Below are 16,801 nucleotides of genomic sequence, written 5' to 3' on the forward strand. Positions count from 1 at the left end.
TACTCATCTTAAAAATGATGTCTGTACATGTCACTTTACCCGCCATTACAGAGGAAATATGCATGGCCCTAACATCAGTGAGGGTAACCATGGTGAGGGCAGTGAGATGTGCTCACCAGTAAAGTTAGCAGGAGATGATGTATTTTAATTTCTAACTGTGAGCTGGAAGCAAAGTGACGTGGAATTCCGTGAAAGAAGAAATTACGTCAGTCCATCCTGTTGAAAAGGCTTTAAGGAGGAATTAACCTGTGAAATGCTTTCACCTGAGAAGGTTATAAATTTAGTTGGACAGCAATTCCCCAAGGACATATGGAGAGTCCCACCTATTGTCTTAGATTCAAAAAGATGATTTGAATAGTACTGAATTTTCCAGAGTTTTTAAACTGGTCATATATTGTTAATTTATTATTAATTTGTTTTCACTGTTAACTTTTTTTTTTCTTGTATTTTTCTGAAGCTGGAAATGGGGAGAGACAGTCAGACTCCCGCATGCGCCCGACCGGGATCCACCCGGCACGCCCACCAGGGGCAATGCTCTGCCAACCAGGGGGCGATGCTCTGCCGTGACCAGAGCCACTCTAGTGCCTGGGGCAGAGGCCACAGAGCCATCCCCAGCGCCCAGGCCATCTTTGCTCCAATGGAGCCTTGGCTGCGGGAGGGGAAGAGAGAGACAGAGAGGAAGGAGGGGGTGGGGGTGGAGAAGCAAATGGGCGCTTCTCCTGTGTGCCCTGGCCGGGAATCGAACCCGGGTCCCCCACACGCCAGGCCGACGCTCTACCGCTGAGCCAACCGGCCAGGGCCCACTGTTAACTTTTTGAGAGAGACTTTTCTAGCCTATTTTCTTTATATTTTTATAAAGACGAATTCTTTTTGTATTCTTAAAACTTAGTAGTGTAGCATAGCATAAATATTTCCCTCAGTTTAATAAATAGGTAATTCTAGTATTACTTTTAATTGCTACATACCTTCTTTGACAAAATACCATAATTTCTTTAACCCAAAATCTGACAGTGTACATTTTGCTTATTTAACAATTTTCATTGTGTTTACAGTACCATAGTGGATATACATGGAGTTATGTTATGTTATTGCATAAACTGTGGTTATTGCCACAACAATATTTGAATACAGAGCATTTATATTCTTATTACTTTTAAACCTTAATTGCCAAATTGCATTGTGTAGCCCTTTCCCCTCCCTTTGTTAACATTATCACATTGTTTAAATTTGCATTTTCAAAATAACTAGAGAGGTTAAAATTGTTGCGTATGATTATTGACTTAGAATTTAAATGAGTACCTATTTATAATATTTTCTATTTTTTCTGTAGGATTATAGAAGTTTTCAACTTTTTACTAATATATGCTCTTTATTCACAAAAGATATGCGCCCCTTTGCCAAATATTGGTTCAAATTACATGAAATAAAGTTTAGTTCTTTTTAATTACTTATTTCTAGTATATTTCAAGTATGAATTGCTTTGCAAAAAGAAATTACATGTAAACTTCTAGCAGTGAATCCACTGCATCAAAAGAATATGAAAACATTTAAAAAAAATTTTTTCATGTCTTCCAGAAAACTGCAATTATTTCAGATCATATACAGTTTTTTTAGACTTAGGTTTGGGTTTTGGTTCCTCAGCCAGGTGTATCTTGTCCATTCAAGTTCTTAAGAGAAAACGACAAGGAATTTAGACTCTTAAAAAAAAATGAGCAGAATTTCTTCCCAATCAGGCTCCATTTTTTTTTTTTTTTTTTTTTGGTCCAGATGAAAAGGAAAATCTCACCTTTACATTTATTATTTCTTTCCCAATCTTCCAGCTTTCTTCTTCCTGAACTGGTGTTACCATAGAAAACCCCTTACCTAATAGAATAGGGATGGAGATGTCAGTTAGTTGAAATATTTGGTTGAAAAGGAATTTTATAAAGACAAAGTTACATTCCTTAAATATTTTATGTAAAATAAAAATATGTAAATATTTAGGAACTTGCAAATTTAAATGAAACACCTAAGACTTTCTTTAAATATGTTTCTACTGCCTGGAGTTCCACATTATCATTCTTTGATAACCTCATCCATAAAACATCTTCAATTTCACTAGTTTGAATATTTCTTTTTAAAGTAGTAACTTCATGATACTCAGAAAGCTATTTGAGTGCAAAATCCTTCTGGACATTTACAATTTCTCCCCAGATTTTAACAAAGTTGTATCCCCTTAATAGTATGGTTTAAGATTTGCCTGTATCTAACCTTTCCAAATAATTCAAGTGAAGTGTTTACACATGAGCCAAATTTTCTTTATTTATTTTTTGCTTTATGAAATATTTATTCAAATGACCTAATTTTAAAAAGTGCAATGGAAATAAGTAGGTTTCAGAAAAAATACAAATGACCTTTGGTAAATGTACAATTCAGTGAATTCGAGCAGATATATAAGGAATAAGATAGGCATCAGTCAGTGCAGTGTACAGGGGAAGCAGAGACCATTTACTAAACTAAAGATTTGCTTAGGTGGAGATTGCTTAACAACATTTTTATGGGTATTATAGTAATAGCTGACATTAGTAGAGTACATATTAAGTCCCTTGTCTAAGTGCTTTATATGTAATAATACCTCACAACAACTTTATGAGATAGGTACTTTTATTATATATGTTTTATAGATGGGAAGCCTGATGTATAGAGAGAGTGACTGGTCCTAGGTCACACCGTTATATGGTTTTGCCCAGAATCTATGATCTGACAAGTATGTCTCCTGCTTTTTATACTGTACCCGTTTTCCTTCTCTGTTACATTTATCCAATCTGCTTTGCTTCCTCCTTTCATTATAAGCTCATTAACCTCAATCTTTAGTGTAAATAAGGTGAGGTATAATTATATAAATACTAGCCTTCTTGTAATGGGAACATTTCTTATAATGAGAAACATGAATTTAGAAAAGCGAAAAATGTGGATCTGGGCCATTTTGAATGAGGAAAGTAAATTTCAAGTCAATGTACAATGTAATTCAATCATTAATTTAAAAGTACTTCAAAATGACATAGGTAGTAACAGAAGTTAATTCCAACGAGGTAAGGTTTAGGAATTTTTTGAGATCTGGCTGCTTCACTTATTTTTCTGACAGCAACAGAATTATTTTTTTTCCTAGTTAATTTAATTAATTTTCATAAGTTATTTCTTAAGCTCATGTTCATATTTATTTTTATGTCCTAACTTTCTCCTGAATGATTTAATTAGGTGATTGCTTTAATCCTTCACATCCTGTAGGGATTTTTCCCCTGGCTCTCATTTGGTAATGTTATTTAAATATTCTCCTCCATTGGGACTAAGATGAGGCAAGGGGGGCACCTCAAGCACGAAATTTACAGGGGCTCTTCCTCTCAGGCACCCACCCTGCACTTGTCAGACCTTGAATGTGAGGCTTCTTTAAATTTAGTCCAGCTGGCACATCACCTGCTTCATCTTATTCGTCAGAATTTATTATATCATAATGTAAACTCTTCAGCATTTTTCTTGGAGGCTGTATGTGGTTTTAGCCTCTTAACCAAAGTAGACTCTAAAATTTAGGGAGGTTTAAGAAATCTACAGGAGTTACTGAGAAATGGATCTGGCAGAACTAAAGCTTCTTCATTATAATTTACTGAATTACCAGGTAGTTGAAATTTTATAAATCACCCGTTAGACTCTGACAGTATTGGTCACAAAAAATGAATGACTACTGGTTTGGTTCTCCAGCTGAGCTGTTGGAGGTTGCCACGTGGACTGCCTAGGGCAGGAGTAGATGATTTTCAGTGGCTCTCAGAGAACCATAACCAAATTATGTGATGCTTGTCCTTTATGCTTTTCCAGCCTCCTTTTTGCACTCTCTTTTTCCTCAGCCCTGGGCACCAGTTTCCTTACCTGCTTTGGTTGCTCAAAGCCCCCCACTCTAGCTATTCTCCATGCAGCAATAGGCTCATTGCTGAAACTCTTATGCTCTAAATCAGGGATACCCAAACTACGGCCTGCAGGCCACATGCAGCCCCCTGAGGCCATTTATCCGGCCCCGCCGCACTTCCAGAAGGGGCACCTCTTTCATTGGTGGTCAGTGAGAGGAGCATAGTTCCCATTGAAGTACTGGTCAGTTTGTTGATTTTAATTTACTTGTTCTTTATTTTAAATATTGTATTTGTTCCCATTTTGTTTTTTTTACTTTAAAATAAGATGTGCAGTATGCATAGGAATTTGTTCATAGTTTTTTTTATAGTCTGGCCCTCCAACATTCTGAGGGACAGCGAACTGGCCCCCTGTGTAAAAAGTTTGGGGACCCCTGCTCTAAATCATCCCTTTAGAAACTACCTAGATGAAAGTTCCATCCCTCTAATTTGTGGTGAAAAGAGAATTCTGAAAAACTTACTATGTATGGGCTTGCTTATGAAAGAAACTTGTTAAAATTTCAACCAATGGCTAATTAAGTCAGCTGTGTAGAAGCCATTTTCTGAGTAACTTTACAAGATTCTAGAGACAGGCAGTGCTCCTCGCCAGTAAAGCTACAGATTAAAGTTTTACTGGCATAATTCCAAAAAGACTAACATAATTTCAGAAAGTTTGCCCACCACACTTTAGTAAATTGCCCTGGATGTATACTCATTCCGCATATAAAGATACAAATTCAAACCACAGCTTCCCGTACCTTGGCCATCCCAGACTATGGTAACAGACTGGCAAATGGAGACTTTAAGATAACCTGTGAAAGAGATTATCCACAATTGCATTCCAGAATGAGATGGTGAGGGTCAAGTTTCTTACACAAGGAGAGAGATAGGTCTTTATTATTTGAATTCACAATTGAAATGAAGGCTACAGAAATCATTGTAAATCCAGATTGGCCTAAATTAATTTTCTTCAGTTAACAATCACTGAAAATAGTATAGGCACTCTGGCAAAATTCAGAAAGGGAATGTGACAGATGAGTGTAAGGTTCTTTTTAGCATAATACTTCTCCTGAATTTAATAAAAGCAATTTCTTCCAAATGACTTAATGATTCATATATTCATATGCCACTTTCACATATTTAAATATAATGGAAATCATTCCCAGAAACTGGGATTAAAGGGGAGGGGCTTTTAATGACATGGATGGCTCTCATATTCTAAGTATATTTTACAGGTGTATGCACTTTTATCTGATAGAAAAAATCAGGTATACTCTATTTTCCAAACTGTAGGAGAATGAGAATTCTATACATTCATATGATACCTATTTCGGGGGACATTTATGCCCAGATGATTTACTTATAATTATGACTATTTACTACTCAGCTCCCTTTTGTTACTCAATTGTGTATATGAATAATTCTCTTATATAAGAAATTTCTCTTATATCAAACTAGAAAGCCCGGTGGTCATACAAAATGACTGCTGTACTAGATATTATAAATTGTAATTAAAATGATTTGTGCAAAGGTGTCTGCTAATTCAAACTGAATTACCCAGGGCAGGCGGCGAGGACGCCCCTTTGCTCAGTGCCCCATGGGGTTTCCCCCTTCTACTTGCTTAATTGCTTAAAGTAGAGTGCAATGAAGGAAACCACTGGTGGTACATTTCTTAAGAGCCACTGCTAGCTCAATAAATAAAGGTGATTTAAATATGTTTTAATCCTTTTTGCGTTTTGGTCAGCATTACTCTGTCGTTTTTTTCACATTTATCTCCTGCTTTTGTTCAAGGGACTCATTTTGTCAAGACAGGCTTTTTTGTCTTACATCTGAGGCAAGCCTTGTTTCTCTATGCTCATCAGTCTCATTTTGCCAAGAAAGACGCATTTGCTCTGCGACTGAAGCAAGCCTTGTCTTTCTCTGCTCAGTGGTTTCTTTTTGTCGAGAAAGCCGTTTTTGTGCAACTTTAGCTCCTTTTCTCTCCTCTTCAGTGCTGTATTTTCTAGGAGGCATTCTTAAAAGAAATTACGTTAAGACGTAGTTTTTATGTAAAACAGATGATTGCCAATGCAAACAAATGTTCATCTTCCCTCTGACACGCTCAATTTGCGTTCAGCCTTAAATTGTTTCAAAAGCAGATGATTGCCAATGCAAACAAATGTTCATCTTCACCCTGACCCGCTCAATTTGCGTTCAGCCATGGCAACTTCACCCCATTGACTAGAACAGTTACGCAAGCAACCAATAAGCTATCGGCGACAAACAGACACTTAAGCCACATATAATGAAGATTATATTTGCCATTTTAATTTATATGTTGTTATTTTTTATATTATATTAAATTGCATTATTTATAATAGAAGGAAATTCAAACATGGTACTTATGTGAATGGTAGCAAAAGCTAGAGGGAATTATGTTGGTAAATTATGTTGGGGTATCAATTTTGCTACTTCCAGTTCTTTAAAAGTAGACATGTTTCAGAGCAAGTAACGAGTAATAGGTAGGAAGTAAATTTCATTGTAACTATAGGATTAATGTACATGGACAACTTTGCAACGTTCATAAGGATTTCCCAGCAAAATGGTAGACTTTAATGAAAAGCGGTTCCCAGTGGCTGTTATCATCAACAAAATGCCTGATCCTCTGTCTTGCTAAGTGGACTTTGGTTTAAAAATTGTACATTATTCAATGTATAGAACAAATATCATGGATTGTTTTATTTAGAAAGTAAATGATGTGACATTGTAGAACAGTGCCCACCAGAGGGGAAGTTTTCTTATACACCATTTTCCTCTCTCTAATGATATAAGACACTGCTGAAAAATTAGGAAACTTAGGTTTTGTAATTTCTGACAGTATTTAGTGTGGCTGAAAATACATTTTATTGAATTCGAAGAATAGGATTTCACACCCTTTCTTCAATAAGAATAGAGGAAAACGACATATTTGCTGATTTGTGTCCTGGAATATGCTAGCCTCGAGGAAGAGCACATTTGGGAAACGTTGGCATTGGTTCCCTGGCAGGATATGACAGTGCTTTCCTGTTTGAATTGACAACCAATTTTCTCTTTGCAAGGACATTGAAGAATCAAAACTCTGTGAATGAACTACACTCTTCTACAGTTCAACTTTAATCTATTCTCCGTGGATCCAATAGCCACCTACCTTTGAAATGAAAATTTTGATTAAGCCTTTTTTTCTAATTAATAAACACAGAAGTATCACTTTAAATCTATCTCACTTGAACTTCACAGGATGCCTCCTTCTATTTAATCTTTTTAAGTAGAAGAAAAGGGAGCTATGAACGAGCCTGCAGTGGTCTCTGGTGCATGCTGTAGACTGAGGCAGGACCTTGTCGTGTGTCTGTGGGCTGTTCACTTACCATGGTGCTGCCTTTCTTCTTTCCCGCTGCCTCTCTCCCTGGACCCTGCTGCTCCGCGCCTCCTCGCAGCCTTCCGGAAATGTTTGGGTGACCCACGAAGAAATGGAAAATCTTGCAGCTCCAGCGAAAACGGTTAGTCTTTAGGGCTCTGTTAGAAAATTAAGAGAAGTTATTTGGCTGCTATTTGGATGATAAAGCTCTTTTGTTTCAATAGCTTACAGTAATGGGGGGAATGTTGATGTAGTGTTACACAATGGTTAACTAAAAGTTTTTGTTACGATTTCAGTGTACTGCTCTTGGATATTTTTAAATGAAGTAACGCTAGATTGTGATAATGTAGTTAATATCATAAGCATCTGTAATATGCAATAATAACAACAATAACAGCTTAGGTACCCACTTTGCAACATCAGTAACAAAAATCACTTTGTATTGGGCACAGTCACAGGTGATACATATTACCAAACCCAATTAAACTTGTAATAGAAAAGTTTAGATTGAATAATCTTTTTTTAAAACTAACTTCCTTCCTTCCTTCCTTCCTTCCTTCCTTCCTTCCTTCCTTCCTTCCTTCCTTCCTTCTTTCTTTCTTTCTTTCTTTCTTCTTTCTTTCTTTCTTTCTTTCTTTCTTTCTTTCTTTCTTTAACTAAATTTAATGGGTGACATTGGTCAACCAGAGTACATAGATTTAGAGAAAACTGAATAATCATTTTTAATGGAATCATTTTATTTCGTGTATTTTCCCTTTGCAGATACAGTGCTTGACACCCCCACCCCAATGTCCTGTTCATTTGATATTCAAAGAACAGGTTTAAAAAAACTCTTGGTGACTCATTGTAATTGTCCACTTTTAAAAATATAATATTACATATAGTCTTTTTAATTTAAAGTAGCAACGTTAAGCATGGCATGCATTTTGTTTTTAGTTTGTTTGTTTTTAAGGCAATGTTCTTTCTTTTTGTCCCTATTTGAAAAATTGATTTTCTAGATTATGATGGATTAAAATGCCAAGGTTGTGTACTAATTACATTTCTGTTTTAGCTTGTTGTGTTAGTTTTTTTGTCTATTTTTAGTCATTCTTGTTTTTGCTATTGTTGAAATCTATTTGATTACAATAAAACTTCCGCAGAGGAATGAGGCTACTTTTCCACTTCACTAATTTACTTTTTATATAAGATTTCTTTATATATATGTGTATGTGTGTCTCTGTGTGTAACAATAGATCTCATGTACAATATTGTGTACTATAAAATGTGGGGTTGTAGTAGACTATACATATACAATGTGTGTTTTATAATATATGTATATATACACATTTGTGTATTATTTGTTTTTATGTATATGCTCAGAAATTTATATTATAAATAATTGCATTTGGAAAATTACACACTTTTAAGTATTAAAAAAAGTTTAGAATCACCAGATCAAATGTAGCATGAAATTCCCATGTGTTATATGTATGGGTGTTTAATTAGAACTAATTAGAAACTATGTGGCTGCCTTTGAACTACCACATTGATTAGTGTGAATCTGAATAAAAATCTGTGCATTTAGCTTCCTATTTCATAATTAACACTTTCAATAACAATTTGCTTCTGCTAGAGAATTTCACTATATTCATTTGAAATTAACTAATCCTTATCTGCTTTATTAATCATTCCCTGCTGCTAACACAGAAAGAAACTGAGGAAGGAAGCTGGGCCCAGGTAGGAAATTCAAACGCTTAAAACAATATCGTTCATACAGTATGAGGATATAAAGTAAGAAACTGTTGTATGTCACAATATTATAAATCTTCCCTTAGCTTAAGATTAGGCTAATATGAATATTATTATACACATTCCATAAAGAAATAAATTTGAATTTATTATGTTTAATTATATATATATATCTTTTAAAATCACCATATTTTTCAAAGAAGGTGATTATCATTTCATACCTGGTCTCTTTTTAAAGGGAATTTTCTTTTCTTCTACAGAAGAATCAACTGTAACATAAATTTCTCTGAAGTCACACCTGAATATTTTTAATCAGGAATCATTCAAGTTGGATATAATGTGTGTGTATGTGGGGGGAGAATTAAAAATATATTTGTTATCACACATCTTAAAATATAATGGAACGTGTGTGAGGGTTGGGTTGAAAGGGCTGTCAGTATTGCTACCTGCAAGTCAGAAGTCACTCCCATTTACTGAGATGGCAATAAAAGACAAACACATATACTTTGAGCAAACATGTATGTTTGTAAGGAAGTTTTGCATTTTCTAGCATTTCCACATGTTATATAACTGAAAGAATTACAGTCATGTACCACATAATGACGTTTCAGCCAATGACAGACATGCTTAGGGTATCGTAGGCTAAACCATCTAGGACTGTGTAAGTAAATACTGTGATGTTCACACAATATCAGAATCACTTTAGGACACATTTCTCAGAACATATTCCTGTTGTTAAGCAACACATGACTGTAATGTGTATTATAATGTGATTCAAACCTCTGACTATAAGGACAATTTCAGTAGTTATTACTAAGACCGATAATTAAGCATTCAGTAAATTAGCATTCCATTAGGTTTTGATTTAGTAAGATTTTTTTTTAATTTTAAAGAACACACACAAAAAGGGAAACACCTAGGTTTTCATTAAAAATATATGTTATAATTACAATTTTTATTTGATAAGAACACACTATACAATCAATAGAGTGTAATACACTTTTTTTTAAGTATTGGTTTAGACGTAACAGTTGATTCTACTCATTTTGGGTGTTATAAACAACATTTGGTAAGATCAGTTCATATTGTTTAAAGGATTATGTTTATTATCTTTCTTAGTTTTTGATCATGCCCTGTTTCTTTAAGTATAGAGTCTATATCGATTGATTTCTAAAGAAAACTGATTCTTTTCAATAGTCTTTATGAAATATGGCTGCATGTTTCACTAGGTGATGATAGTCGCTCACATAAAGCTGCAGCATTCTGTCTCTAGCCTGTGGCTCCTTTCTTCATTCATTGGCTGAGGTTTCTATTTTTACATCAAGATTTGCTATTGCATGATAACAATGTCATACCGTTGAAGAGAAGGAGATGGTGGAATATTAGCTAAGAGATAAAAATAAAATAAATTAAATAGACCTATTTACATAAATAATCCTTAAATTCAACATTTGCATTATTCATTAATTCTAGTTTTTATTAAAAATGCATATTTATATAAAATATAATTGTTTTGAGAATCCAAAATGAGCATTATTTTCTATAGATAAGTACCTTGATACATATATACAGTTTCATTTTGTACCAAACTAAATAAAATCTTAGAAGCTAAATATTATTTCTGCTTTATTTCCATATATCATAGTAATTAAATATCAGTTTTAATAACAGGCAATATCCCCCAATTACTATCTCATTTTATTGGCTAAGAAACTTGACTGCTATAAAACAATTCTAGTGTCCGGTTTTTCTACAGACCCTGGCATATGGAGATATGAACCACGAGTGGATTGGAAATGAATGGCTTCCCAGCCTGGGGTTACCTCAATACAGAAGTTATTTTATGGAATGCTTGGTAGATGCAAGAATGTTAGATCACCTAACAAAAAAGGATCTCCGTGTCCATTTAAAAATGGTGGATAGTTTTCATCGGTAGGTTTCTTCCAAAGAATCATTAAAGTAAAGCAAAAAATAATGTACATACAACTAAATCAGAAAAAGATGTTTAAGAAATAAAAAATATTTGCTATTTGAGACATTGGTGAATATCCACGTGGTGAAATAGTTTCATGCAGAAAATTACAGAGCCTATATAATGTAAAGCTCTGTGCATATTTGTGCCTAAAGCTTATAAAATTATATATTCATAAAATTCTCATACAACATAAATCTTTTTGCTGTATCTTTAGGAAATCCTTATATTTATACATTTGTATTTTCATATGTTTTTCTATTAGGAAATAATAATAATTATTATTATTATTTTAATTTAGTGGGAGTAGGGGAGGCAGAGACAGATTTCCACATGCACCCTGACTGGGATCCACCTGGCAAGCCCACTAGGGGGTGATGCTACCCATCTGAGGACATTTCTCTGTTGCAACCCGAGCCATTTTTTAGTGTCTGAGGTGAAGGCCATGGATAGCCATTCTCAGTGCCTAAGGCCAACAGTCTCCATTTGAGCCATAGCTGCAGGAGAGGAGAAGAGAGGGAGAGAAAAGAGTAAGGCAGAGAGGTGGAGAAACAGATAGACTCTTCTCCTGTGTGCCCGACCAGAAATTAAACCCAGGATGTCCACAAGCCAGTCCAATGCTGTACCACTGAGCCAACCAGCCAGGGCCAGAAAATTATTTATTAAGAATAAAATTAAGTCAGTCTCAAATCTAAATGTATGTGGCTATATACTACATAACTTGAGGTTATATCATACTAGAAAAACAATCTGAGAAGGAATCTTGCTCTGAAGAACACTTTGTGTTTTTCTTTTTGTATAAAAATTTTTGTGCCTTTGTTTATTTGTACATTAATTTTTAGGGAAAAAAACCCAGTGGGTTGTGAAACAGCTGTGACAACACAAATGAATAAAATGCAACTTCTTTTTCAAGACATTTACCAACTAGGCTGTGAAAAAAGGCTTTCTATAATATCATGTCATAAATGTTATTCTGTAGCCTGATATCTTTGTAGGTTATGTAAAAATTTTTCAGTTGTCTTGTGATTGTTTTATATATAATTGATTATAATGGCAACTTATTAAACATTAATCTAGGTGATTTTGGCTGGGGAAACTGTATTTGATCACATCCTGTCCAACATTAAATTAGGGACTGAAATGAAAATGGTTTAAAAATCAGACAGGATGATGACAAAGTTAGGATAAAAAGATAATAATTGAGGTTCTTTTATCAAACTTATGCAGATATTTTGAATCGTAATACATATATTAACATTGTTGGGTTAAATGTAGTAGAGATAAATATAACGATTTAATAAAAACATTAAAATGCTGAATGGGAAATCCCTGATTTAAAAAGAGTTTAAGTGAAAAAAGATATGTGATTTATAGTTGACATAAATATCTCGGTTTGAGTTAATGCTTTCTCAAGGCATATTTAGATTGTGTTTATTGGCAGGCATAATAGCAGTTCTGCCGTATGATGAGATGACAATAATAAGTTGTATTTATGCACACTAAGTTGTTATTGGAAAAGTGGTAAAAGTCTGTTAGAAAGATTGAAGATATTAAAGACATTTAGCTTGGATATGGGAAGACTTCAGATAAGTTTTTTTATATTTTAATATAATTATGTAATGGTTGAAGATGTGCATTTCTAGTTCACATAGGTGTCGATACTAAGGTGAGTGATATATCTTCAATAGAAGCTTAGTGTAAGTTTCGATTGCCCTGTAGCATTCACACTGTTTGGTAATGACTCCCCCTATCTGTGAGCATTAGACCCTCAAGTTTTGTGTGGTTGCGTTAGACTTTCGAATACTACTAGAATTTTTAATGACACACTTTTCTTCACTCAATCTACTTTTAATCACTTTATTATTATAGTAGAAACGATTATTGAAATAATCAAATTTACTTTTTAAAAATAAAACTTCCCCAAATGGCAGGGTCCTTGCTCGTTCTGGGAAATGCATAGTCTTCATCTTTACGCTGTGCTCAGCTCTGACTTAAAGCAGGTAGGATCCACTAAATCCTGTATCTCATTGTCTCCACAGCCATGGATAGAAATCTCACAGACATTGTTGTGATGATATATATCCTCTTTATAGCACGGTTTTATGCTCCATATAAATACTTGACAGAAATCTGCCAAGAGCCATTGATTTAACCACAAGCTGCCTCATGTCTGTGCTGTTCATTCTATCAACCTTATCTGGTATCCTTCTGAATTAGTTTGCTAGGGCTGCCATAACAAAATACTGGGTGGCTTAAACAACAAATATTTATTTTCTCACAGTCATGGAATTATAAAATCCAAGATCCAGGTACCAGCAGGAATGGTTTCCTCTTGCACTGCTGATGGCCACATTCTTGCTGCATTGTCGTATTGTCTTTCCCCTGTGCGGGTGCCTCCGGAGTTTCTGTGCGTCTGGGTTCTTTCTTCCTGAGAGGACACCAGTCAGACTAGATTAAACCTTACCTTGATAGCCTTATTTTGACTTAACTACTTCTTTTAGGGATTTATCTTCAAATGCTGAAGCATTGGGCGTTAGGATTTAAACATGAATTTGGAAGAACATAATTCATCCTGTAAAACCCACTTAATGCAGATTTTTATTTATTTTTCTTTAATTCTGAAATGTTTGAGCATCAACATTGTCTTTATTAAAGAGCAGGGCTCAGAATTGCATCTAACACTTAGGAGTAGCCTGGCCAGTGTGTATATCAAAATTTGTGTGTATTTCTAAACACCTAAGAAATCACTAATAATCAATGCTTTTTTTTTTTTAATTTTTTATTTTTTTTGTATTTTTCTGAAGCTGGAAACGGGGAGAGACAGTCAGACAGACTCCCGCATGTGCCCAACTGGGATCCACCCGGCACGCCCACCAGGGGCCACGCTCTGCCCACCAGGGGGCGATGCTCTGCCCCTCTGGGGCGTTGCTCTGGGATGACAAGAGCCACTCTAACTTCTGGGGCAGAGGCCAAGGAGCCATCACCAGCGCCTGGGCCATCTTTGTTCCAGTGGAGCCTTGGCTGCGGGAAGGGAAGAGAGAGACAGAGAGGAAGGAGGGGGGCGGTGTGGAGAAGCAAATGGGCGCTTCTCCTATGTGCCCTGGCCGGGAATCGAACCCGGGGCCCCTGCATGCCAGGCCGACGCTCTACCGCTGAGCCAACCAGCCAGGGCCGCTTTTTATTCTTGAAGCCTAAAAATTCTCTTTTTCTTATTACACTCTTCCATATCCTTTATATATAATCTCACCAAATCTTTTTCTTTCTTCTTTCTGAACATCTCTGGTTTCTGGATTTTCTTTCATGCTCCTGGTAACTGTCCTTATTATGACCATCATTTGTCAGCATTGACACCTTAATTGACTTCCTTGTCCCTTAGTTTACCTATTTTCCCCATGTACTATTTTTCTACCAGATTATTCTTCCCTGAACAGAAATTGGTACTGTCTTTCTTTTGTAAAAATTGCCTAATAATCTTCTATCACCTGGATGTATTCCACACTTAGACTGAATGCAAAGCTTTCCTTAATATAACTCCATTTTCTATATGTAATTTTATTCCTCCAGACTTCCTAGTGTGGATTTCAACCCCAGACAGTGTTTCTCAATATCACCACACATTTAATTTTCGTCTGCAATCCCGTGTTCATGATGCTCTATTTTTATTAATAACCCTTTCTTTGCACCTGATCCTTTAAGAATCAGCCAATTTTCTGCTCTTCCCTAATATTCTGTCCAGAGTTTCAATGTCTGCTAATTGATTCCTTTCACATACATAATTCTGAATCACTTAGAGTTGGTGGCTCTTCATCTTGGTATTTGGTTCTCTAGGTTACTACTTAACTTATTCATGTTTTCATATCAGCTTTAAAAAAAGAGTACCAATTTCTTATGCATTCCTTCCTGTCTTCATAGTAGCGATCCGGTAAATTATTTTCAAAAGAATAAAATGTTCACTTGTTTGTAGATAATGTCAAAATTGCCTAATGAAAGACAAAGACATAACGGATGAACAATATAATCCATGATTATTTTGACACATATAATTTTATCATTCTGAAAATATTTGTCTTACTCTTTAGAAACACTGTGTGCTTAATTAGAAGACTATAATTTTATTTTCCTTCAATACTCAATGATTTAATTGCAAATGTAACTTATTAACCTGTTGTCCTAAGAAGTAGTGCATAGTGTTGCCTATGCTTAATCAAAGAACACTCTTCACCTGCTGAGTCAATTTAATATATTTTTCTTTTTCAAAAAATAACAGAACAAGTTTACAGTATGGAATTATGTGCTTAAAAAGGTTGAATTATGACAGAAAAGAGCTGGAAAGAAGGCGAGAAGCAAGCCAACATGAAATAAAAGGTAGTAGTCTTTCTTTCCTATCAAATGCCATTCTTCTGAGATTTTTAGTTTCCACTTTTATAAGCTTAAATTGCTGAATTTATTAGAATTATCATTAAGAAATGAAAATATTTGGCTAGAATAGTGTCATCATTATTTCTTTTTCATGACTTCTGGTTAAAACAAAATATTATCACTTTGCAAGGTAAATATCTTATTTTGGGCATATTCTTGATCTTTAAAATTGAACATTTATTTCTCTGAACCTACTAATTATATGTTCTGTTTGTTCTAAAGATTCCTCTGTGTAGAAATTGTTGTCAAACTTTTAATAGAACATTCTCATTATGATTTAGAGAGACATAGGATATCATTTCTTGCTAGTAGTTCATCTTTGGCTCTTATCATTTGAATGTGAAGAATATCACTTTCTAGTTTTCTTTTGAAGTATATTTTTCCAATTAGATTTTATTATGCCTGGTTCATCACATGGAATGCTTCATATATAGATAAATATGAAGAAGAGAAATTACCCATCTGGTCCTACATTAAATATTGTATTAGTATTTGGCAGTAGCTAGTTAAAGTGTAGCTCTGAGAAAAAACTTCCATAATTTACTAAGATTAAACACAGATAACTACATATGGTGTCTATGACTGAGATCATAACGCCTATTTCCCATAACTCATCTAATGACATTTATAGGAATAACTCTTGTCGGTGACTAGGGGATCTTTGTAATTATCTGAAGTGATAATTAGTTAACCTTCACCTTAATAAATAGCTTTCTAAAGTGAGCAGACCATGTGAATATCAAGAATGTACTAACATTTCATTTGTTGCTAAGAAGCAGTCAACACTGATCTTTAGTCACTTATTGTTTAGGTTTAAGAAATCTCTACAAAACTATACAGCTGCGGCATAAATTTTGCTGGGAAGCAGGTTTATAGAAAAGATCTGATTTATAAAATGGGGGGAAAAAGGTATGTTGCTGTTTCAAAGAAGGAGTTTGGATTAGTGCCTTGTTTCCCTTCACCCTGTAAATAAATGTATCATTTTATATTTTTGATGACTCTTAACTACAGGTGTGGCAACATGTGACTGGACATGTTGCTGGTGTTCCAGGGGTCAGGGACCCAAAGGTCTATGCCCCTCTGTGGTCACTTGGCTTCCTGCAGGAAAGAATGCAGTTACAAGACAGCATTGAATTAAAAGTGAAAAAACTTTATCATTGAAGCAGTGACACAGAGAAAAGGCTGGTCCACAGACAGAGCAGACCCTCCCTAGCAGGACATACTTCTCTTACTGAGGCTCATTGAATTGAGAGAAATTAGTAATAGTTTTGAAAAACTTAGATTATAAATATACTCCCTAAACCCCCCACTTCTCCCAAAATACTACCTTATTTTTTACAGATAAATTAAATGGAAGAATATAGACAGTTGAAATTGACAAATAATTCCCTAAAC

The 16,801-nt window shown here is 34.9% G+C and overlaps 1 protein-coding gene across 14 annotated transcripts in view; it reads left to right on the forward strand.

Annotated features, from left to right (window-relative positions):
• The window catches only part of PPFIA2 (PTPRF interacting protein alpha 2), a 516,618-nt gene that overhangs the window by 488,479 nt on the left and 11,338 nt on the right, over positions 1-16,801 (forward strand). For 9 of the 14 annotated variants that reach the window (XM_066257567.1, XM_066257574.1, XM_066257566.1 and 6 more), the window contains 4 exons: positions 7,367-7,429; positions 8,974-9,003; positions 10,754-10,947; positions 15,255-15,352. In XM_066257567.1, coding sequence (XP_066113664.1) covers positions 7,367-7,429; positions 8,974-9,003; positions 10,754-10,947; positions 15,255-15,352 — 385 coding nt within the window. The remainder of the gene's footprint in view (positions 1-7,366; positions 7,430-8,973; positions 9,004-10,753; positions 10,948-15,254; positions 15,353-16,801) is intronic. The other 5 variants (XM_066257570.1, XM_066257571.1, XM_066257578.1 and 2 more) reach the window with 1 other exon arrangement.

Source organism: Saccopteryx bilineata, chromosome 2 (genome assembly GCF_036850765.1).
Source record: "Saccopteryx bilineata isolate mSacBil1 chromosome 2, mSacBil1_pri_phased_curated, whole genome shotgun sequence".
NCBI lineage: Eukaryota > Metazoa > Chordata > Mammalia > Chiroptera > Emballonuridae > Saccopteryx > Saccopteryx bilineata.